Consider the following 23,913-nt stretch of genomic DNA (forward strand, 5'->3'; position numbering starts at 1 on the left):
GCAGCAGCAGCAGCAGCAGCAACAGCAGCAGCAACAGCAACAGCAGCAACAGCAGCAGCAGCAGCAGCAGCAGCCAGCCCTTTCCAGCAGTGGATTTGGGCACTTCCACCAAGCCACAACCAGCTCCCCATCGACGTCCCTTACCCAGCTCTCATCAAACTCACCCCCCAGTCTTCTCAACCAGTTCCAGCCCACCACCAGACCACTGCAGGGGGGACAGTTACAGCAGCTCTCGGGCAGTGGGACTTTGGGGGGAATGAATCACTTCCAACCCCCTCCTTCCTCCAACTCTCCATCCTCCAGCCTAAGCCAGCTGGCACAGGCCTCGGGTGGGCCGTCCTCAGGCCTGTGCCAAACGCATCCAAGTGCATTAGGATCCTTAACTGGAACGATAGCCCAGCTCCACCAAGAACGGCCTCCCTTCGCCTCCATGTCTCCACTACAACAGTCCGGTGTCGCCTCTCCCTGTTACACCCCTTCTGGCCTTAGTCCTCCCAGTCAGAGCCCAGTGGCAACAAGAACTTTCCAGAGTGGCCCTGCCGGGCCCACAGGCTCTCACGGCTCGCTGCTGCTGCCCCAGCCCGCCAGCCCCCCTGCGCAGATCCTGCAGGCCAAGGGCGCGGCGCCGGTGCCGCCGGGACGGCTCAACCAGGACATCAAGCTGATCTCTGCTTCCCAGCCATCTCTGCCCCAGGAGCTGGCGCAGACACTGGGCCACAGTTCTCCTCATTCCTCTAGAGAATCTGTTTCCAGCTTCTCTCCTTTTCCTGGAGGAGGGACTGGACTTCTGGGGAAGCCTTGCAGCTCGATCCCCGGGCGCGTGACTTTGCCGCGGCAGATGTCCTCAGGGTCTTTGCCACACCCGCTGGTGTTCGGGGCCGGCGCCGCTCCTCTGACTGCTGGTGGGCGCAAAGAATCCATAGTGCTCACAGGGGATCTGGAGCCCGTCAGATCCAAACTGCCCTCCAATTTGTGAGGACTCCTCCCGAGAGCTGGTTATGTCAGCCCTGCAGTTCAGTTCCTGATTAGTTCATGAACCTTTTTTTTTTTAACTTTCCTTCCCCCCCACCCCCGCACCTGCTTTGTTTTCTCCTTTTCTTTTGTTTAGGTTTAACTGTGCTTAGAAACAAAGAAAAACACGTGAAAAACAACAACAACATCATCAAAAAAAAAAGAAAATAACCAGGTATTCTTAGAGCTATAGATTTTTGGTCACTTGATTTTATAGAATATTTTAATACATGGAACAAAAGGATATGGGCAAATTTAATCCAACGAGGTAATGCACAGACGAGGCGCGTGCCTGAGCTGGAACATGTGAATGATCAGCCATAGAAGCCACCAAAAAAAGGTTTTCCTGTTGAGACAAAGATCTGAGGTTGACGTGGGCTGTAGAAGGTGACATCAGGTCAGGTCTGTAGCTGGTGTTTTAGAACAGCCCTGGTTGGCCTCAGCTGTGACCCTGGTCCACAGCACCTGGTCCTCGGGGTTGTGGATGTCCCGCTGTGTGCACCAGAAGGTGTCCCTCCCTCCCCCGTTCCCTCCTGTGCTCAGATTGCAGAGGAAGCGAGAAGAGGGGCGAGTTTCATTATTCCAGACCCCTCTAGCCATTTCCCAAGGGCTGAGTTTTGGTTTGGACTCCACCTGAAGAAGATGAAGGTGACCAGAAGGTGGACAGGCCTCACTTCAGGTTTGTCTCTTTCTGACTCCACTGATGCTCTGATGGGAACAAGGAGCAATCCCTTGTAGGTCACACGGAGGGCAGTGATTATCCCCTCTGTATTTTTGTCATGGATGTGGGCAGTGGGAAAAATCCTGGCTCTGCCAGCACACCAGGCAGTGACTCAGGTGGCACAAAGGCCCAAACTTCAGCCTCTCCATGGTTTGGAAAGTGTGTGTGCAAAGCAAGGGGAGGGAGGGATGGAGAAGGAAAGCATTTGAACCTTCCCCCTCTCACGTTACTGTCTCAGTGTCCATGGGCTGACTGCTTTGAAGAGAACTAGGAAAGGACTGGGAAGTGGGGTGCAGTCACCCCTGCCCTCCTCCTCCTCCTCAGCCTAGAGGAGTTTGAGCTTTGAGGCACCCAGGGTAGTTCTGGTGCCCAGCCAAGAATCCTCCAGATTTGCAACTCTGTTTTCACCACTCAAACCTGATTAGATCAGAGATTTGGCCAGCCATGGTCCGAGCTTTCCCCCCGCCTGGGGGGCCGAAATCCTTCGTTTGATTTCACCAGCAATAAGAGCTGCATCTGATGGGCTTTGGGCTGGCCCTGCAGCTGCAGTGTCACTGGACACACCTGGGGCCTGGCAGGCACCTGGAGCTGGAGTTTTTGGGCTCCCCTACGGCAAGGCAGGGTGGGGTGAGGGAGTGAGGGGCCACTGAATGCACACTGAGAAGATGCAGCCTTTACCTCTAGAGCGAATGTCTCTTTTTCTGTTACTTTGATCCTTTCTCTGTTTCAGTTTTTCTTAGGCCAAGAGGTGTGTACACCTCACTGTAAGAGTCAGGTGCTCAACTTTTCTAACCCTTGTTAGAAACACATCCAGCCTCCCTCTGTTTCCAGCTATCGTGGGGTCCCCCAGAGGGAAAGCAGGACTTCATGCAGCAGTGCCAAAAACTTATCCCAGTAACAATACAGGTCCCTCGAACTCCCTCTCTGACCTCCTCCCACCCCCAAAACACTGGCTGACAGTTGTTTTTTTATACCGAATTGTTTGCAAAACTCTTTGACATGTGCCTGTATCTTGAATGTTGCTGCAGCATTCCTGGGCACTCCTGCTTCAACGTGCTTTGGTGGCTCAGAATTCAGATGTAATCAGCTTTGGTCTTCCTTTAAGGGTCAGGGGAACTCTAGAAATGTTTTTTTCTACTAGCTACATACACCTATATATGTGTGAGTGTGTGTGGTGGGAGGGGTGCATGTGTGTGTGTGTGTGTGTGTGTGTGTGTGTGTTTGTATAGATTTTATATATCTATCTATATATACACACATGCTTTTATATATATAGTATAGTTATACACCTATGTAGTCTATTTATGCACACATGTAAGCACACACACACACACATATATTTATATATATATATATATATATCTCCTAGTTTTAAAATACATGTCAATTTTGACCCTCCCATAGGACTGATTGGCAGGTGATAATTATAATCTATAGATCCTGCTTTTCCAAATATGTACAGGTTCATCTTGAAACAGGAATTGAAGCAGACTTACAGACCCTCTCATATTTTCAAAGGTACGAGGCAGTTCCTAGAAGGAAGACTCACAATATCCTTTTCAGTTCTCTGTTTGGTTTAGCAACCTTTTTGCCCTGTGTGCTGGAGGGCCCCTAGAACGAGCATCTCGAGAGGCTGGGAGCTGAGTTTGTCTCTGGGGTGGGAAAGCAGGGGGGAAAGGTCTCCAACCCAGCAATGCCAAGCCCTCCTGGATGGCTGTCCTGTGACTGCTGCACTGGTACTTGAATTCACCAGCCCCGTGGACACTCAGACAGGTGGGGGCACAGGAGCCCCGGGGCTGGCTCTGACAGACGTGTGTTCCATCCCCGCTGCTGAACATCCCCCTTCGCTCTGTGTTTCACGGGGATCTCCTTTGGTTTCCCACCTCTTAGCAGTGCAGTAGCCAATATTGAGTTATTCTGACTGGACCCCAGTCAACACTAGGCTTGTCTCAGTAGGTGGAACTATATTTATTATTATTATTATTATTATTATTATTATTATTATTACTACTGTTACTTTTGTTTTCTTTTGGGGGGAAGGGAGGGAAGAGTTCTCTAGGGGTGGGGTTTGCAATATAAAACACACAATAAAAACCTTAGTAAATAAAAACATGAAAAACTCAGCCCTCTGACTTGCTGTCTGCTTTAAGTGGAGAACTTCAGGTAACATGAGATGAGGTTTAAAGAAGAAAAGTCCCTTGGATGGAATTTCAGTCCTTTGCCTCACTTCTGTCTCTGTTTTCCTGATGTCTTCAGAGCTTTAGCAGTGTGTTCACCACCTCACATATTCTCATCTTAAGTCTGTATTGGGCCATTGACAGTAGAAGTGTAAAATTTTTGCCTACACTTGATTTTTTAACAGCTCAAGGGAGGACTCTGGTAGCTGTTTTGCAGATGTGTGTATGAAATCCTTCACATTCATGGCAGACGTGGCAACTCTGGCTGGCTGTGGAATCCTTGGAGAAGGGCCCAAGGAGCAGGATAGAGATGTGAACAACCTGCAGCAAGGACTGTCACGGGAAGCAGGCAAAGTAGGGAGGAAGGAAGCAGCAGTTTCCAGGTCTCAGACTAAGCTGGATGGTGATGCCAAGGTCAGGAGCTCATGTATTTTAGGAAGGTAAAAAGGCCTCAGGTCTCAGCTTTCCTTTCACTGTTGCGATGCCCTCTCGGCATCCATGTCCAAACCCTCCCTGGGAAGTGACTCCTGCTGGGTCACTTGTGTTTCCATGAGGGAAGTTCAGGTACTAAAATGTTGTTTTACCTTCCAAAATTAATTTCTGTGCCAGGCTTTTTTAGCTTACATGCCACTACTATAATAGAGGGAGCTGGTTGCTAGTCCTGCCCCATCCAAAATTTTTTGTAAAATTACATGTAATGTTTAAATGTAAACTTATAGGTCGGAATAGAACAAAATCCAAGTTTTGAGCTTTAAAACTTCTCTGTGAAACCTTCCTTTTGCTCCCCATGACCAGGTTTTGCTCTCCAAGCAGGGTTCAAGGCACAGCCCCACTGCCAGAAGCTGCAGCAGGATGGGCAGGATGATGGGTAGGATGATCAGGAGGATCTTGTGCCCTTCCTGAGGGTAGGGCAGAGCACAGGAACCATATCCATGAGGCCCTCCAGGCAGGCATGGTACTGGGGGAACCAGTGACACATCCTGGAGTCTGGTCTTTACCCTCCCAGAGCAGGCTGAGGCCCAGCTCTTGGAAATGGGGGTTTTCTCCCCCCTTGCTGCCTCACTGAGGTGTTTGGTGGTCCGGCTCATGGAGCACCGTGTGGGCAGCAGCCTGGCAGGACCCTGAGCGTTGTTCTCCAGTCACAACCACCCTGAGAGAGATACTGCAACACCCCGATGTCCCCAGGAAGCCTCACACTGGGGTGGGGTTGTGCATGCCCTGCCTGAGCCCTTTCTTACACTCTCTGCACTGAGGGACCTCGTAGCCCTGGGCACGGGGCCGAGGGGCTCAGATGAGGCAGCAGCAACCCTATAAGGTACTCCTGTGAATACCCAAAACCAAAAGGGATTTGCACCTTTTTCCTCCTTGCTAGAGGAGTCATTGGTAAATTAGGAACTATCCCTTTAAAGAAAGAAATGCATCACAGTATAGTGTATATTTTACTTAAAGTAAAACCAGACAGCAGTGACGGCTTTGACTCCACCCAGCCTCAGGGCCAAGCTTGTACCTGCCACCCAAAGCACTGCTGTGACAGTGGGACATGCGCTGCAAACCACGAGCTGTCCCTGTTACTCTGTGGAAGAGGATCCCTTTGGGATGTGGAAGATGTGCACGAGGTGATGTCCCCGTTCACGGCCAAACCTCAGCGTGTGAAAACAAACGAGGGGGTGGCTGTAGGGCTGGCACAGCCTGGGCAAGGACACCCACTGCCGCCCTCCACCTGCAGGCAGAGGCAGAAGGAAGTGGAGTCCAGGCAGAGAGGTGACATCCCACTGCTCATACCCCTGAAGGACTTTTCCACCACCTTGGGAATACCCACCTGAGCTGCTCTGCAGCCACCCCCTGCAGACTGCAGAGAGCACGAGTGGCTGAGGGGCCCCCAAACCTCCCCATGGGACTGGAGAAACAGCCAGGGGGGAGGAAGGTGAGGGCACAGAATGTTCATTTCCTCACGTGGTGGGATGGGCAGAAACCTGCCCAGCCCAGCCCATCTCTGCCAGCAGCCTGTCCCTCCCTGGGACAGGGAGACAGAACAGGAATACAGACCCCAGGGCGGGCACTGTGGGACCAAACTCCTGGAGCCCAGGGAGGGAGAGGAGAGGGGCCAGGCTTGGCTTCCCGACAGTGCTGGGCACCCTGCTTGGGCTGAAAGGCTGACCAGGAGTTTCTGCTTCCCACAGGAATGGAGCCGGAGCCAGAGCAGGCACCAGCGTGGGCCCAGCACCTGATGAGGCAGGATCCTTCCCCTTGGAGATGATTTTCCCTGCCCAGCACTGGTGTGTGGCAGCCACGTCCCTGGGACATCAGCTCCATGTGTGAGTCCCAGGAGAGGGCTGGGAAGAGCCCATGCCAGGCCCCCAGGAGCCCCCTGCCGATGCTCTGCCCCAGAGCAGGGTGGTGGCTGCAGGGGTAAAGCCCAGGAACTGGGATGGACTGGCATAAACAAGCAGTCCCTTTTTGCTGGAGGCACTTTGATGCCACAGACTCCCTCCCCATCCACCACCAGCCCCTTGCAGGCAGCATCCCACCCCTGCAGCCCTGGCTGAGGTGACCTGTGGGCAGGGATGTGGCTGGCCCTTGCTGAGCCAAACGTGGGCTCCATGACTCCCCTCAGCAGTGGGAAGAGAAGCAGGGCAGGGAAAGCAGCAGTTTGGTTTTGCCCTCAGGAGCTGGAGGTGGTTTTGCAGCAGCTTTTCATCAGCCTTGCAGTTCCTTGCTCACATTTCTCCCTTTTCTCACATAGAGAAATGCTCCTGTCATGATCCCAGGTTTTGTGTGTGCCTGTGGCCCCCACACCCTGGTTTATAACTCAAGTCTACACTCAGAAATCTGCAGAAATTAAATCAAGCTGCTTAGGCACGTTGTGAGCAACCTCCTTGAGGTGCAGCCTTGGCTGAATGCTGCTTTCCTGCAGGAGGGGACACCCCAAGGTCCTGGCCCCAGGTCACAGCTCAGCAGCACCTATTTTTCAGCACAAACCAGCAGTGCTGAAGCCTGAGGTCCCAGATGTTCTCCCTGTTTAGGGTGTTGGCTGGGAGGCCCCAGGGGATGTGACCCTGTCTGTGAACTGTCTGCTCTCAGTGCCACCCTCCCCAGGGACCTCCCACCAGCAGCACCCTGGGGAAGCTGAGGAGGAGCTGGGGGTCTGACTGTGCTGGGATGATCACAGTGCTGGGCCTTCCCAATGTCCCCAGCCCCGCTCTCTGGATGGGCAGGGTGTCTCCAAACCCATCCCCTCAGTGCCTGATTTCTCCCTGTCGATAAAAAGGGGCTGGATTTTAACCCCAGTGTCTGCACCTTGGTTTTGTCACGTCATTTGCAGAGGCCTCAAACATCCTGTCTCACTAATTCCAGCACACCTTTGTCTGAGCCCCACTTTGCCTTTAGGCTCTGATTTTAATGGTGCCATCTACTATGGCAAATTAAGGGGAAGAAGATCCTGACTTGGCTCTGCCATTTACAGCGGCAGGAAAGGAGATTGATTTTCTTTCAAGCAGCGTTGCAGCCCAGCTGCCTTCAGCTTCCAGCTGACCCCAATCACAGCAGCCACTGCTCTGCTCAAGTCCCCCTTTTAGGAGGCACCTGATTAGAACAGACATTGAGTGGAGTCCCTCAGAAGAGGGAGATGCTCTTTTGTTTCAGTGCAGGAGACACAACAGCTTCCTAGGTTAAAACGGGAGCTGTAGCCCTGCAAATGCCGGGCCCTTTATAGGAACTGCGCTCGGTGACCTCTTGGCCTGGGCGCTGCAGGGCCCGGCTCTCCCACCCTATCCCCCGGGAAGGGACTGGGAGCAGCCCGGAGCTGTCCCGCAGTGCCAGGCAGGAAGGCGTTAACGGCAGCTTCCAGTGCCACGTGTCTGAACGCCTTCCCCTCCCCGGGAAGCCGCTGTCCCTGAGTGTGCTGCAAATTAGAGAGCCCTTCAGGGTCATTTTCCCCCTCTTCCCTTTTATTTTGTGTTTTTATACACTGCTTTGTTCGGCTGTGATGGGAACGGCCCGGGCTCGCCCACACGCGCTGGCACAGCCTCTGCAGAGGAGCACACGTGCTGTCCCCTCCTGTCTGTCCACCCGCTGCAGCTCCAGGACGATGCCCGTCCCTGTCGGCTCCTCTGCAAGGCTCAGGGATCAGGGAGCTGCTCCCTGCTATTGCTGATGCTCCAGCTGCCTCACCCATAATGGGGCCCTGATTGGGAAGCACCTGGGGAGGGTGGGGCACAGGGGCAGGGGCCAGTGTGACCTCTCCCAGTCCTTGCAGCAAACAGCAGGTTTCTCCAGATCTGTGTAGGTAATAGGGGTGGCTCCTTACTTTAAACCGATTTTTGGAGGATGCTGGTGGTCCTTTTAATTCCTGGCTGCTGGGAACAGCTGTGGGGAAAGGCTGAGCCCTAGCTCTGTCCCCCCCTGGGCAGAGTGCCCTTGGAGATGGTGTGTGGGATGTGGTTGGAGTGGAAGGTTCTGGAAGGTGTTGTGTGTTGGTACCTGGGCTGTGTGCCCTGTGTTTGGGGGCCCCTCTGTGGGGCCCCACAGGTTTGGGGCCAGGACTGGGCAGCATTTCCCTCCCAGCCCTATGTCTAGGGGTGCCTTGTCCTTTTTGGCTTCCCCACCTTCCCTGCACTCCCAGCCCCACTTTCCCAGCAATGGCTGTACCAGCTGAGTTTTTTCCTGTTTTTCCCAACTGGGAAGAACCACCCCAGTTATCTGTGCTGGTGCCCAGAGCTGGGCAAGGAGGGGGCAGCAAATCCACAGGGATCCAGGAGGGAATGCAGCCATGGAAACCCTTTGTGAAGCACCTCCTTGTGCCTCCAGTCTGGTCTCCAGGGCATGGGGATGCTGTGAGGGCTGTGAGGCTCTTAGGAAGAGGAACCTGTAGGAGCAGCCGGGGGGTGGGGGCAGGAGATGAAAGAGGGAGGGCAGGATATGGTCCAGCTGCTGGGGGGATGCTGCTCCCTGGGCTTGGCAGGGGGGTCTTCCTGGGATAAGCAGGGACGCCCCACACAGGATAACACAGGGACAGCCCTGGAGGTTGGGGGGTGCTGGGAGGGGGCACCATATGGGAGTGACGGAGAGCCCTTGGGAGGTTTCCCTGCCAGCTGCTCAGTGCCCTTCTCCAGCAACAGGGATTTTTTGTTGCCAGGCTCCACATCCTCACGGCAGACAGATTGATGGGAGCAGTGTGGGAGCAGGGATGTGCCTGATAAAGCAGCAGCAGCAGCAGCAGCTGCCAGGGAAACCCCTGTGCGGGAGGGAGCTCCGGCCCCGCCGTCCTCCGCAGAGCCGGGATGGATGGAGTGGATGCCGTTACCATGGCGACGGTGCCCACGGAGGAGAGATGGGCTCTGGTGTTTTCCTCACGTACAGGGATGCCAGGATCCGAGAGGATGCTGTCAGCCATCCCTGGTTTCCCTGGGGAAGCCTCTCCCCGGGCTCTCCCTGGCCAGGGCACAGGGCGTGTGTCTGATCACAAACCTGTGTCCTGTACCCTCCCCAGTCCCCCTGTCCTGCTGAGGGTGGGACCTGGGGGTCGGCCTTAGCAGCAGCCTCGTGCTCCCTCTGAGAGGGTCCTGAGGGGGTCTGAACTCAGGTCAGGGTTTTCCAACACCTGCACCTGGATGCTCTAGCTCTGCCAGGACCTGCCAGCCAGGGACAGTCACTGAAGTTTCTCTTTCTTTTCCCCTCAGCTTTGCAGCCCAGCACTGAAGACCCCGCCTCATCTCTAGGGGAAGATGAAATACAGGAGGTGCAGGCACTGACAGCCAGCCTAAAATGAAAGAATGAAAAAGGGACCCAGCAAAACCTCTGCCTGTGGCAGCCCAGCCTTGCCTTGCCTTGCCTGCAGCCTGCTGAGGGTGAGTCCTGCTGATCTGGATTAAGTTCATGTGTGATGATTTTATTGCTCCATCTCTGCATGCCTTGTTCAATTCTCCCAGCCTTCCCCGCGCCGGGGCTGCTGCAGATGCTGTAACCAGGTGTGTGTGGTGCAGGGGATGGGGCTCTGCTCCTGCAGCAGCACCTCCTGTTCCCAGGGCTGGCACTGGTGTCACTGGGCTTGAACTGGCCCCGTGACCAACTGCCGTGGGCAGAGCACCTGCCTGTGGGTGGGATGTCCTGAGGCAGCCTGGCTGGGGAACACCGGTTCCTCCTGAGAAATTATCAAGGAAAACTGCATTTGCTCCAAGTTCCAGCCCTGTGGGAGCCAGCTGTTATGGACACTGTGCCTACGGAGAGGGGAGGGCTGGAGGAAAGGCAATGAGTACTGGGAGGAGGCTGGGAAACAGAAACTGAAACTGGGAAGCAACTGGGAAAAGGTAATTTTTGTTATTGTCCTAGTGCAGCTGCTTCCAGCCCTGTGCAGGCACCGGTGCAGGGTCAGAGAGTCACCCTCAGCTGGTGGAGAACACCCCCCCTTCCTCTCAGCAAGGGAGTCCAACAGCATTCCAATAGGCTGAAGGCTTTTTACTCCCCCTCCTTGGGTTTTAGTCTGTCTCCCTGGCACCCCATGGCATGCAGGTTTTTCCTGCCTTTTCACAAGGCTGAATCCGTGGATGTTTTCCACTCTTTCACTTCTACGGGCATGTTCTCATGGACACTTTTCCACACTGTGCCTGCTGAGGGCTGACTTTCCTTTTCCAAACCGGCTGGTCCTGCTGCTGCCTCTGCCCTGTCAGCCCTGCATGTTTGCTGGGATGTCTGTCCCCTGGATTTCCAGGGAGCAGCACGCTGGAGAGCTGGCAGGCAGGAATTTTGCCATGTCTGCTTTTGGAAGGTTCTAGAGAGGCACTCTGCAGCTCAAAGCTTGGCTTATAGGAGTCCCACAGCTGATAACTGTGTAGTGAGGGGAGATGTGGAACCTGGCTGGAGCCTGTGCTGGATTAGGAGAGCCCCAATCCCACAGAAACAGGCTGGGAGAGCTGGGGGTGTTCAGCTGGAGAAGAGAAGCTCCAGGGAGACCTGAGAGCCCCTTCCAGTGCCTAAAGGGGCTCCAGGAGAGCTGGACTGGGGACAAGGGCCTGGAGGGACAGGCCAAGGGGGAATGGCTTCCCACTGCCAGAGGGCAGGATTAGATGGGATACTGGGAAGGAATTGTTGGCTGTGAGGGTGAGGAGGCCCTGGCCCAGGGTGGCCAGAGAAGCTGTGGCTGCCCCATCCCTGCAGATGTCCAAGGCCAGGTTGGATGGGGCTTGGAGCGACCTGGGATAGTGAAAGATGTCCCTGCCCATGGCAGGAGGTGGAAAGAGATGATCTTTAAGGTCCCTGCTAACCCAAACCATTCTGGGATCCTATGAAAAGTTGTAATGGTTAATGTTTTTGGCTCAGTTGGCTCCTATTGAGCCCCCTCAATAAAAGCAGGATAGCTTTTATTGAGATGAATTTGGTTTAAATCCAGTCTCAGTTCACGTGGAGGTGGATGGCTGCTCTTAATGGGGAAAAGCCTGCAAGTGTTGCACCAATTTATTGCAGGTGTTTGAGGCAGCCCCTTCCTTCTGTGTTGGGAGCCACAGCGCTGGCAGGGAAAGCCAGAGCCAGGCACGGAAAAGCTGTAATTTGCAGCTTGAGTTTCTTGCACTGAAGAGCAGCAGCACTAACGCGATGCTCCTCGGCAGAGTTATTCCCTTCCAGGAGGCTGCAGCTCCGTGCGGGCTCTGCGTGAGCTGCAGCCTTTCACCAGCGAGTCACCGCTGCCATCTGGTGTCCCCGGGCTGTGCCACAGCCCTGCTACAGGCACGGCGGGTGTGACTCGTCACCTGCTTTAGGACGGCACAAACCCACACCTCTGTCAGCCGGACTGATGGGCCGAGCAGCACCTGGAATTATCTGCACTGGCCAGCGAGGAAAACTCACTTTGTATCAGGGAACTGGGAGCACAAGTCCTGTGAGGGGCGGCTGAGGGAGCCGGGGGGGGCTCAGGCTGGAGAAAAGGAGGCTCAGGGGGAACTTCTGGCTCTCTGCAACTCCCTGACAGGAGGAGGGAGCTGGGGGGTGGGGTTGGGATGGGCTCTGCTCCAGGGAACAGGGGATGAGAGGAAACGGCCTCAAACTGTGCCAGCGGAGGTTCAGGTTGGACATCAGGAGGAATTTCTTCATGGAAAGGGCTGTCAGGCATTGGAAGGGGCTGCCCAGGGAGGTGGTGGAGTCCCCACCCCTGGAGGTGTCCAGGGAAGGCCTGGCCATGGCACTCAGTGCTCCGGGCTGGGGGACAAGGTGGGGATTGGGCACAGGGGGGACTCAGTGACCTTGGAGGTCTTTTCCAGCCTCAGTGATTCCATGTGAATCCCAGAATGGTTTGGGTTGCAAGGGACCTTAAAGCTCATTTCATTCCACTGCCTGCCATGGCAGGGACACCTTCCACTGTCCCATATGCTCAGAGCTCAAGATCAGTCAATAGAGGGCAGGGTTTTACTCTGGCTGTGCCTTGGGACACTCTCAGCTTAGTGATCAATGCCTTTGCTCCCCATTTCTCCTCCCCTGGACACAGCCCTGCCCAGCCCCGAACTCTGGCTGTGCCATCCCTGCCCAGCTGCAGGTCCTGCTCCCCTTCAGGAGGATTGGGGGGTCCTGTCCCACCCGAGACATCAGTATGGGGGCACAGTTTAGTGAGCAAACAGAGGGGTCTGATGGACAACATGGGGAGCAGGGGCTGTAAAACCTGCAGGAGCATTATTCCTGTCTGCAGGGGTCAGGGTGGTGCTCCCAAGGACACCGGTAACCGGGAAGGTGGCTGATGACCAGTGTGAGTCTCCAGTATGAGAGAAGGGGGCTGGAACCAGCACGAGGGGGAGCAACAAGGACCTCCATCCCTGCTCTTCAAAAGGTACAGACAAAGCACTCTATACCATGATTGTAGTATTATTTTTCATGATTTACGAGTTTACTAATGCTACTAAATGTCCTCTCCCTGATGTGAACCCCTCCCTTCTCCACTCACTTATTAAGAGGTGATATTTTTACCACGGAGCTTTGAAATAAAAGGAAGACAGACATGACATGTTCAGTGTCTGCACAAGGATTGAGGGAGAGGAACAATTTTCCTCTTCCTCCTCTGGAAGACACCAACCCAGAGCAACAAAAAGGGCAAGTAAAATTCCAAGCCTGGTCCCTGTATTGATCAGGAATAATTAAACAAACTCTCCAAGCAGCCCAGAATTTGATTGGATTAAAAAAAGTGTATTGGACGTCCAATACCAAATAATAAACATGAAGTTATTAAAAAAAGCCATAGAGGATACAGCAAATACTACAGGAAAGCAAAAAAAAATTGTACAGAAAGGTCGACGCCTACAGCAGCCCTCAAAATTATTCTACATGAGATCATAAAACAATATACAGGTTTGGTTCTCTTTTCCCCAAATGTCTGAGGGAAGCTGCCACTTGACAGCTTGACTATGACACTACAAGGATACACAATGTTCCAAATTTAAAATCACAGGATATGTAAGAAAACGTAGCATTAAAATGTGAAAAAAGTGCAATACAGATTGTACACTGAATTGAATAAACGTTTTTTTCCTTTTTTTTTTTCAGTTTAACCTTAAAAAACCAACTTTGAACAGTTGTTTTATCATTAAAAATATTCCCCCTCCCCAAATTCAATGACAATATTAACATTCATGGTGTTATACATAAGGAATATTCACAAAGACCCCTCCCTCCCCCCTTCCCGCCAGGAATACTGTGTTTGTAGGATGGTATTTCTTTGGGTACAGGTAAAAAATAGGCAAAGGAAAAGGTTCACACCCTCCTTCCAGGCCAGGGTGTGCATTTGATTCTTTAAACACATATTCTGTAGCTTATTTTGCCCTGAATGGTACTGATTAGAAGTCCAAACATCAGTTCTCCAGGTCGCCCACAGTGCCCCAATTAATTTGATTCCCTTCCCTCCCTCAAATAATAAATAAAGGCAGGACATGTTCCAGAAATGACAACAGAGAGTCCGGGAAAAGAAAGGAAGTGACACTACAGCACCATCCCTGCTGCTCTCCAGGTGATTCCGTGGCTCTCCCCTCTCTTGGAGACAAGGATGAGGAGCTTCAGTTCAGTGGGGAACAGGAAGGAAAAGCAGCAGAATTCCTGTTTGTTGGTGGAACTGAAGCAGTTCCAGCATTCCCTCTGGCTGCTCCCCCAGGCCCAACATCCAGACCCGCCCTTCCCCCCGAAAGCCCAAACCCCAGGAGGAACAGATTCCCTCAGAACCAGCAGTAAGTTGGAGTTTCCTTTTGTTCTGGAAGTTCATCAGGCACCTGGGGGTGGGTTTGGTTACTTTACTGGGCTCCAGCCCCTTCCCCCTGGCAGGGAAGGGCAGAGCCAAGGCAATCACACACAGAGAAAGGGAAAACCCTTGTCCTTCCCTTTGACCTTCCCTTCCTTTCCAGACAGATGTGTGAACAGCACCTGAGTCACTAATACTGGTTTTCTTTTTACATGGTTTTCCAAAGTGTAAAAAAATACATTTTTTGCCTTGTTTCTGTCTCTGGGGAATCCTCCAGAGCAGGACCTTGTTTGGGTGGCCTGGGATGGAGACACTGCACTGGGGCTGGACGTGCTGCTGTGGGCAGGGAGCGTTCCCACAGGCAGGATCTGGTGTGTTGGGGATGGAAGATCCTGCAGTTTTCCCCTTCTGGGAGCTCCACCCCAGCCCCGGGGTCTGTGCTGAGCCCTCACTCTGCACTTGCAAGGTTCATAATGCATCTTTACCTAACAACAACAAAACAGTTGCCAAAATAAGCTGCATGTAGTGTCATCTAAACATAAGGAACCCTAATTTACAGGAGGAAGTTCTTGCAATGTTGCTAAACGAGACTCTCACTGCAGTTCAGTGACCAGAGACACAGTTATGCTGAAGGGACAAGGAAGGACATTACAGAAGATGCTTCATGTTCTTCAGTCGTTCCAGTCACTGGAGAAAAACAGGAAAACAACATGAATGACCCCTCCCCCTGGACCCCCTCCCCTTCCCCAGCTACTTTCCCCCCCACTCAAAATATTGAAACTGCACAAAAAGCGACAAACAAGCCTTTCAAATTACATTTCAATTCAAACAGACTGGTAATCTCACAGTGATGAGAGGAGAAAGTCAGGCTTTTAATAATTATAATATAAAAATAATAAAAAAAGCTTACAAAGAGCAGTGCAGCATCCCAAAAGGCCATGGATTAACTGCCAGAAGGGGACGTAATTATACGCAGAATAAAAAACAAAACAGAACAACCCACACTGGCAATGAATTTCCATACACAATAGAACAAGCAGTCAAACCTCAGCCTAGGCTGTGGAAAACAACAGTTTCTCCCTTTTTTTTTTTATTACAATATTTTTTTCCTTTTTATAAAAAAAGATAAAATAAAAACACAAATAAAATTGTACATAAATGCCAATGTCCAACACTGAAAAGGCAGGGCAATCACACCACTGAGACAAAACCTGACCAGAACAAAACTAACGGCGAGTCCGTTCGCTTTCCTTGTGTCTGGAGTCCAGCCTGGTGTGTCCCATCCTGCCCAGCCCCCAGGAATTCCCTGGGCCGTGACTTCGCTGCAGGACGGTGACACACAGGTCCCCTCTGGTTGGTTCCTCTCCTTCCCACGTTGCTCTCACGTGCTGTCCCTCTTTCTGGTTTGTTGTTTGTTTGTTTTTTTCCTCTTTTTTTTTTTTTCCTTTTTTTCTTTTTTTTTTTTTTCCCTCTGTACAATTCCTTGTGTTCCAAGGCTGAGTCCCACGACTTGCGGAGCGGTTTGGAGTCATGTCCCGGGGAGGTGGTCACGCCGTGGTGATGGCATTGAGGTCCTTCATCAGTCCTTCCAGGTGGGCCATCTCTTTGGTCAGCTCATCCGGCTCGTAGGTCTGGGGAGAGGCAGAGGGTTACTGCAGGGGGCCTTGGCTCTCCTTAGGGAGGGACAGGACAGGAAACACAGAGGAATGGTCAGGGACTACTGTAGGATATGGCCCTGACTCAGGAATAACCACACGTGGATTTAGCCACAGTTACAGGAATTAATAACTTGAAACAACACTCTAAGGTCTGGCTGGAGCTGTGCCAGGGCAGGTTTAGGCTGGATCTCAGGAAAAGGTCCTTCCCCCAGAGGGTGGTTGGCACTGAACAGGCTCCCCAGGGCAGTGGGAACAGCCCCAAGGCTGACAGAGCTCAGGGAATGCTTGGACAGCACTCTCAGGGACAGGGTGGGATTGTTGGGGTGTCCGTGCAGGGCCAGGAGCTGGACTGATGATCCCTGTGGGTCCCTTCCAGCTCAGCATATTCTATTCTTTGATTCTATTTTGAGTGCAGCTCTTTGGGCAGTTGTGATTCAGAGTCCCGCTGACTAAACCATGATCAGCTGATCTGTTTGCTTGTCTCAACCCCTGAAGGGAACAGCTGCCTTTGAACCAGAGCAGGCAGTTTAGAAAAGTTTTCCCAGCTTAGCTGGAAAAAAGGTGGAAGGAATCACTTCAGCAGAAGTGTTTTGAGAATCGTGATCCTCTCTGAAATCACACAGGCTCAGGCTCAGAGGTGCAGTTCCAGCTGTGCTGATGGGCCGTCCCCACTGTGCTCACTGCCCACGTGCACACAGACACCGCGAACCACGGCATCTCCAAGCCTCTTCTGACCAAGTCCTTCCCAGTTCTGGGCAGTTTTCAACCCTGTCCCTGCTCTCACTTCCTTTCCTTCTAGAGACAAACCTTCTCCTAATTTAGATGGCAATGGACTTCCAGTTTAACAAACATCTGGACTGTATCAGAAAAGTGGGTCCAACACATTATCTGCCAACTATTTACAATGATAAACAGCAGCAGCTAAAAGAAAACTCATTCCTACAGGCTCTCATAAAAAACCAGAGTTAATTCAAATCACTGCTTAACCCTAAACCCCATAATTCAACTCATCATTTAGTTTTCAAAACTCATACTTGAACTATAAATTTAATTTAACTAGTATTTCATGTGCTGAATCCACCTTGTACTAATTTATCAATGAAGAAATTTATTAATGGCTCTACTTAAATATTACCAATTTGTTGATGGATAAACTAATGAGTAAGGGTTTGGTACTGACCAAACAAAATAAAGTAGGAGTGACATCTAGACGGAAGGGCAAAAGGGCACCAGATCAAGTTTCTAGACCAGCACATGCAGAAATAAAACCAAGAGGGCAACAAAAAAGTGACAGATGGAAAGCACAATGAGGAAAAAAAGTAAAATAAATTCAAATTAAGCATTTCTTGTAGCAGTGATCAGAGCTAATACCTGTGTGACAATATATGATCCTAGTGATCCAACAGCTATTCGAAAAACTTCTTGGCTTGCGGTTTGAAAGGGAAACAGTTCTTCCAGTGCCTCCCACCCAAAACATCCTCAACATCCTTAACAGCCGCTCCCAAAAGCAGCCCAACAGGTGGTTGCCTCTTTCCCAAAAGTCAGAACACTTTCACAGGAGAATCTACAAGCGTATTTGGGATGATGGCTCCAACACATTGGCATTAGTGCCAAATGTTCCATGTGCAGTGACACTGGGAATGCTCTGCAGCAGCAGGGCTGTAACAGGACCCTGCCCTGTGCTGAAGGTGGTTCTCCTGTATTTTTTATATGGATTCACGGGCAATGGAGGTGTTGGAAGCCTGGAGCCTCGTGACCCTCTATCTTCGAGTGTCAGTGCAGAATTCCTGAAGTTTCCAAGTGTGACACGAGTAAGAAGCGACCCCCCCGTCTGTGAGCACTGCAGGGCCAGGCCTGGCAGTGGGAGTACCTACGCTTTCCGAGTCCTCCAGCATCCGGGTGGTCTCCTGCACGTCGGGGGCACTGGGAACGACCACGGGCATGGGAGGGCGAGTCCTTCCCAAAGTCCCGATGGACGCAGTCTTCACCGCGTGGACGGGGTGGGGGGGAGCTGCAAACCAACGGGCAGAGAGTCAGGGAACTGGGAACTGGGCTTAATCACAAAGCCCCAGAGAGGAGGAGAATAAGGATGGGGGAGAAAGGCTTTAAACTGAAGGAGAGCAGGGTTAGATGGGATACTGGGAAGGAATCCCTCCCTTGAGGGTGGGGAGGCCCTGGCACAGGATACCCAGAGAAGCTGAGGCTGCCCCAGCCCTGGAAGTGTCCCAGGCCAGGCTGGATGGGTTGGTTGGCAGGAGTGGGACTGGATGAGTTTTAAGGTTCTTCCAACCCAAACCATTCTATCATGATTTTACAATTAAGAAAGGCTATATTAGAGGAAAATGAACACTTAAATTTTGCAGTGTTGTTGGAGACAGTAAGTTGTCCAATTTATTTATGTACAGAAAAAGGCCTTGAACGTGACACTGCAAAACTCACTGCAGCCTCTGACACACTTCCTTTGATGCCCAACTCCACCCCCTGCCCCTCAAGGCCCTTCCCTGTTGAAGTTCCCCTGTTTAGTCCCCCTCACCTTGCTGGGTCAGCAGGGGGGTGCTGGGCAGGGCGGGGTCGTAGGAGGCCCCAGCTGGGGGCACGGCGGGCACCGCGAAGCTCTTGAGCGGGTGCGAGGGGCGGACGTGGGCGGTGGGCAGGCCCTGGGCAGGGTCCTCCTCCTGGGCACTGCCCAGGTAGGAGCCCGTGGAGCCCTCGGCGTCCTGGTGGTCGGTGCCGGGCGGGGCCGAGGGCGCCGGCAGCGTGTCCGTGCTGGGCGTGTTCCGGACGGACTCTGCAACACACACACTGCAGTTACTGCCATGGGCACATGGGAACACAGCAGGATACTGGGAAGCACCTTTTCCGAGGTCACTGTCACAAGCTACGAAGGGAATTCGGATATAACCCCAGTTCTGTGTGACTGCCCTGTTTTATGGTGAACAATGGCTGTCTAGTAATAAAATGAGCTGAGAACTGAATGACTCCCCATCTCCAGCAATGCCAAATCAGCAGTTCTGCTCTGAAACAGCTCCACGTAGTAAATCTTCATATAAACAGCAGACAACACAAACCTTCCTTCTCCTTCTGCCCCTGAGCATTGCACAGTCCTGGCATTAGTAACCAAATCTGTAATTTAAGGTTCACACCAAGCACTAGTGCAGACACAGGAGCCTGGGTTTTTTCTGAGACAGGCTTGAAATCCATTTACTTGGAGTCACAGAATGGTTTGGGTTGGAAGGGATCCTAAAGATCATTTAATTCCACCCCCTGCCATGGGCAAGGACATCTTCCACTAGCCCATGATGCTCCAAGCCCTGCCCGGCCTGGCCCTGGACACTTCCAGGGATGGGGCAGCCACAGCTTCTCTGGGCAACCTGTGCCAGGGCCTTTCTACCCTCACAGGGTGAAGAATTTCTTCCTAAGAATTTCTTCCTGCTTGCTGAAAGCTCAAGCTCAAATGAAATCCCTGGCTTGCTGTGTTTGCAGCAGGCTCCACACTGACCCAAGAGAACAATGAGATGGTATCTTACATTCAGGGCATCGTGATCCTACTTGGAGCACCGGCAGGGAAGGATCTGGGTTGTGGGAGCTGTCACTTCCCTGGTATAAACCTCTGCCTCTCACATATTGCCCCACTGTGTCCTTGCAGCCTCAGGAATTGTTCTCATAAGGAAACAACACTTTTGGCTGTGACGCCTCAGAACGCTGACCTTAGGCTAAAAAGCTCAGAGTTCCCTCCAACTCAACACTTCACCCACCTGCAATGTAGCAAGTGTGGATTCAGAAATCTTCAGAGCACTGGAGACACTGCAGAAATTACTGCAATTCATTGTGCTTCAAGCCTGAAAACGCTGCATGGAAATCACCCCCATTTTCTGGGTCACTCAGGAAGGTTAGGGAATGTCAGCCAAGTCTGGACCTTTTCTCCTCTCTTGGTTTCAAATGGTACTAACCAGGGAAGAAGTGACCACGTTAAGTAGCTCAGATTTAATCTGGAGTTTCAGGGCTGAAGGCTTTGGCACGAGGAATCTCCCTGTTTGTAGCTGTGTATAAAACACGGAGCCTCCTCTTCCAAGGCCACCATCACGTATCTCAAGGATCTGCACAAGAAAGCTCAACCTCTCCAGGACTTTGTCTGCACCTAAACCCACGGAACCCATGTCCTTAACCCTCGTGGAACAGCACAGTGGGGCCTGACCGAGTTTCAGGCTTTGCTTTCCGCACGTTTCGCTCCTGCTTCCGTTAAAGCAACACGTCCCTGGTGGGTTGTGTCTCACCTGTGGAATTGGCCCTGTCTGAGTGGGACAAGGCTGTGCCCAGGGGCCAGGGGCTGGGCTGGTGGTGGAGGTAGCTGCGGGTTGGAGAGGCGAGGCTGCCGGAGTGGAAATGGTGGTGGGGGTTATCGAGTGAATGGATGGGATGAGCACTAATCACAGCTGTGGATGAACACAAGACAGAGAAACACTTAACACACACACAGTGCTGGTGGACTGAAAGGCACCACGTCCCTCCCTTCCCCACACAGCCACTTGGCAGGGGAGCCAGACCCTCAGCAGGTTCACCTTAAACTCCTGGGTTGTCAGAACTGAATCATGTACAGCACAAAATCATCACCCAATTACAGGCCAAAAAGCAGCACCACCAACTTAATTCACATCAGGATGCACTGTTTGATTTCAGATGAAGAACAGAAACAATATAGATCTACTACCCACATATAGTGTATTGAGAAAATGTGGTGTGTTAAAAATGAAACAGTCCTTTGCTTCCTTATATCCTTCCAGGATTTTTGTATTTCAGTAGTGAAAGAAGGAGCTCACTTGGTACACACCATCACTGCAAATTATGCTAAAATGGAAGAGACTGAATTATCCTAAATTAATCCCTAAGAGGTAAATAACTAGATATGAGTGCTCCAGTGGCGGGGGGAGCCATGGGAAGGTGTCTGTGAGCTCAGAGTTAAACACACGGAATGGTCCTGGTGGTGCTTCCTGAGAAAGGGCCTCACACACCACTGTGAGCTTCCTGTGGAGCTTCTGCAAAGTCTAAATGGCATGATATTAATGTTTGCAGCTGCTATAAATCACAAACCTGCTTCTGGAGGCCCTCAGAGCTCTTGAAAACAGGATAAAAAGTCAAAGTCACTGAAATGACCTCAAGCCCTGAGGCACCAGCAGACCTTGCACCTCCTTCCTCATCCCACCCACCCCAACCAGCTGGGCCTGGATCTGGTTTTGATCTCCCTGGGCAAGGCAATGGCTAAGGAAGAGAGGGAATCAGCCAGGCTTTTCCAGGGAACACAGCAGGGCTGTCAGAGCTGGGGCTGCTGCTGCAGGGAAATCACACCCACGGCTGTGTCTGCCACAATTATCACCTCATCCTGAACACAACCAGCAGGTACAACTGGAATTACTGCCTACCTAAAGTGTGTATCACCTCTGTGATCCTCTCATCCTGTGTGGGACTGATATGTGGTTTGTTGAACGTCTTTCCCCTGAGTTTTTCCTTTGCTACGCTGTTTTTATGGAGCATCTTGTGACCCTGTATGAGTTTATCTTATCCTGGGTGCATCCAGTGCTGCATCCTATTTACAGAAAACCACTTAGGAGAGTGCAAGGTAACATTTACTGCTGCTTCAATCTGTCATGGGGTCACCCAGGTCTGCCTCCATCGTGTCCTAGTGCCTGGCATGGGACAGGAACTCAGCAGAATAAGGATTATTAGTGTCAAACTGCATCCTCTGCTCTCTCCTTGTACATGGAAAACTGGGAGACAACAAGGAACATCAGACTGCTTATTGCAAAACCAAGAAAAAAAGATGCTACTCTTGTAAAAAGGTTGTAGAACAAGGAAACAGCTGAAAATTCACAAACTGGGCTTATCAGGTCACCAGGACACTTGAGAAAGCAGGTGGAGAGGAAGAAAACCAAGTGCTCACTTCAGGTAATTAAAGCAAAAAGTCATAAAGTGGGAACAGAAGGGACAAATCTGGAATCATTCCTTAAAAACACAAGGGGCTGTGGCAGCAGTTACCTGGCTACAGGTGGAACATGAACACAGAGCTCAGGGAGCTCAGTGTAATTTCACTGCCCAGTTCTGCCCATGCTCGTTGACTCCTGTGCTTGTTACTTGTGTTCTCACACGGGGTTTCAGTCTGGCTGCTCAGAGGTGCAGCCTAGTCCCTTTGCATCATTTCAAAACTAGGTATGCTGTTTAATTCTTAAAATATTTCCTCACAATAATAGCAGTAGTTTTGGTACCAGAGGAGGATCCCTGCAGACAGGGGTAAACACAGGCACTCAGAGAACAGTGAGCACGACTCCTGCAAAAGGACCTCACTGATCTCAAGAGTTTCAAGTCAGTAAATATGTCAATAAAGAGAACCAGCTAATACAGCTGAATTTTCAAGAAGGCTCCACTCCAAAGGTCATACACTGAGCTGCTGCTGAGGGAAGGCTCTTGTATGGACTGAAAGATGGTTACAGATACAAAACCAAGGAAGGTGGTGGATTTTCAAGAACAGAGGAGAGTGAGCAGCAGATCCCAGGTAGCAGTGCCGGCACTGGCTTTAATCGGTTCTCCTTCTCAGTGAGCCAGACATGGAGGCAATCAGAGAAATCTTCCCCTTTGTCAATAATTTTGGACAAAACTGTCTGGAGTAGGCAAATGCCATTCTGGTGGCCAGGAGCTCCAGAAGGGCCTCAAAGGGCTGAGCAAGAGGGCAAAGATTCCAAGGAGCTCAGAGTAAGAGGAGGCTCTGAGAATGGCAACTCAAGAGACACAGGGCATGGAGCAGCTGCCTCGTGAGGGGAGGCTAAAAACGTGGGACTGCTTGGGCTGGAGAGGAGAAAACCAACAGTGGAGAACCTGACAGAGATGGAGCAGCTCTCTCCAGTCCCTGTGGGACAGCTGGGCACTGGCAGAGTTCAAAGGGAACAGTACCGAAAGCAGCCAGGCCCACAGGCTCTCCCTGGGAGGCACCAGAGTGGGACAGATAAGACTGGACACATTCCTGACTCTCCCCCACTCCTCACTCCAATGCAGCTGCTCCTTTTCCCCCTTTCCCTTGGTCTAACTCTGCCTTTCCCACAATGGGCTCTGGGGTCTCCTCTGAGCTGCTCCCCCTGCAGAGAGGCAGGAGCAGCGAGCAGGAAGGCAGGTGTGGGTGTCCCTGTTTGTGCCGTCAGTGTGGCTGGCCTGGGGGTTCCCCACTCCAGGAGCCGGGAATGGGGGCCTGGTGACTTACGCTGAGGTGGTTGAGAATCAAAAGGCATCATCATCTTGGGCCTCATCCCCCTCCTTCCTGCCAGCGTGGACATGCTGTCCTCGGACTCGTGTCCTGAGGGAGGAACACCAGGGTTATTGACCTGCAGCTCCCGTGGCACCCCAGCACTTCAACCCCCCTCTCTCTGGTCCCGTCTGCAGCTCTGAGTCACAGCTGATAAAAACAGCTCTTTCATCCTCCGCTGGAAGGTGAGAAGAGGACAATTATTTGGTACTGGAAAAACCCCAATAATAAACCTGACCTTCCAGCAGTGCAGCTGTGTGCTGAAAGGATGTCACACACAACTCTCAGTTTATTTTGAAGCACTTGTTGGATGATCTTCCAATTGCTAATCAGTATTTAACAGGAGAAAGTAACTATTTGACTCAATTTCCTCACTACAACACGTGATCCCTCCTTTCCAGGGAGTCTTAGAAACTAGGAACAAACCCAATTCACTACTTGAAAAATGAGAACAAAAGATAGTAACTAAGTAATATCTCAGTAAGTGATTTCACCACTCAAAGGTCTAACACCTCATGGCCAAAGCACTTGTTGATCTCTCACCTCTGTAGGAATTCCGCCTCTGATGGATATTGCTGTCCATGGAATTGTCAACTGGGGTGATGTCTTGGGAGTTGCGAGGGATTGGGGTGTCTGTCATGATGGGATTGGGATCTGGAGACTTATCGATGGGTTTGAGCTCCAGTCTCTCATGATGGATCCAAAGGTCAGGAGGCTTGACATCTTTGGAGTTCCCTTTGTACTTGTGGGAGCCGTTCACTGATTTGCAGGCAGCTCGTTTCCTGGGAGGGGAAACAAAGGAGATGTTCTTAGATATTCTTAGGTGTCACCTCACCTGTGGAAAAGGATTTCCCTCA

General features: G+C 51.8%; 2 protein-coding genes and 1 long non-coding RNA gene across 3 annotated transcripts in view; 2 read left to right on the top strand and 1 right to left on the bottom strand.

The window, feature by feature from the left end:
* Nucleotides 1-976, top strand: part of HCN4 (hyperpolarization activated cyclic nucleotide gated potassium channel 4) — a 93,523-nt gene extending 92,547 nt beyond the window's left edge. Inside the window, exon 8 of the mRNA XM_027889962.1 lies at nucleotides 449-976. Within this exon, the coding sequence (XP_027745763.1) occupies nucleotides 449-976 (528 nt within the window). The remainder of the gene's footprint in view (nucleotides 1-448) is intronic.
* A 5,095-nt stretch (nucleotides 977-6,071) lies between these two features.
* LOC114059907 lies at nucleotides 6,072-13,939 on the top strand. Its single transcript, XR_003571764.1, has 3 exons — nucleotides 6,072-6,185; nucleotides 9,588-9,755; nucleotides 12,581-13,939. It is a non-coding gene; the product is annotated as an uncharacterized LOC114059907 (long non-coding RNA).
* Nucleotides 13,940-14,964: 1,025 nt separating this feature from the next.
* The window catches only part of NEO1 (neogenin 1), a 170,002-nt gene continuing 161,053 nt past the window's right edge, over nucleotides 14,965-23,913 (bottom strand). Inside the window, exons 24-29 of the mRNA XM_027888907.1 lie at nucleotides 23,600-23,838; nucleotides 23,015-23,107; nucleotides 20,046-20,204; nucleotides 18,305-18,559; nucleotides 17,646-17,782; nucleotides 14,965-15,744 (exon numbers count right to left, since the gene is read on the bottom strand). Coding sequence (XP_027744708.1) covers nucleotides 15,661-15,744; nucleotides 17,646-17,782; nucleotides 18,305-18,559; nucleotides 20,046-20,204; nucleotides 23,015-23,107; nucleotides 23,600-23,838 — 967 coding nt within the window. The 3' untranslated portion in view covers nucleotides 14,965-15,660. The remainder of the gene's footprint in view (nucleotides 15,745-17,645; nucleotides 17,783-18,304; nucleotides 18,560-20,045; nucleotides 20,205-23,014; nucleotides 23,108-23,599; nucleotides 23,839-23,913) is intronic.

This window comes from Empidonax traillii, unplaced genomic scaffold (genome assembly GCF_003031625.1).
Source record: "Empidonax traillii isolate 1590-97213 ecotype Southwest subspecies unplaced genomic scaffold, ASM303162v1 scaffold12:size2584012, whole genome shotgun sequence".
NCBI classification, from domain to species: Eukaryota; Metazoa; Chordata; class Aves; order Passeriformes; family Tyrannidae; genus Empidonax; species Empidonax traillii.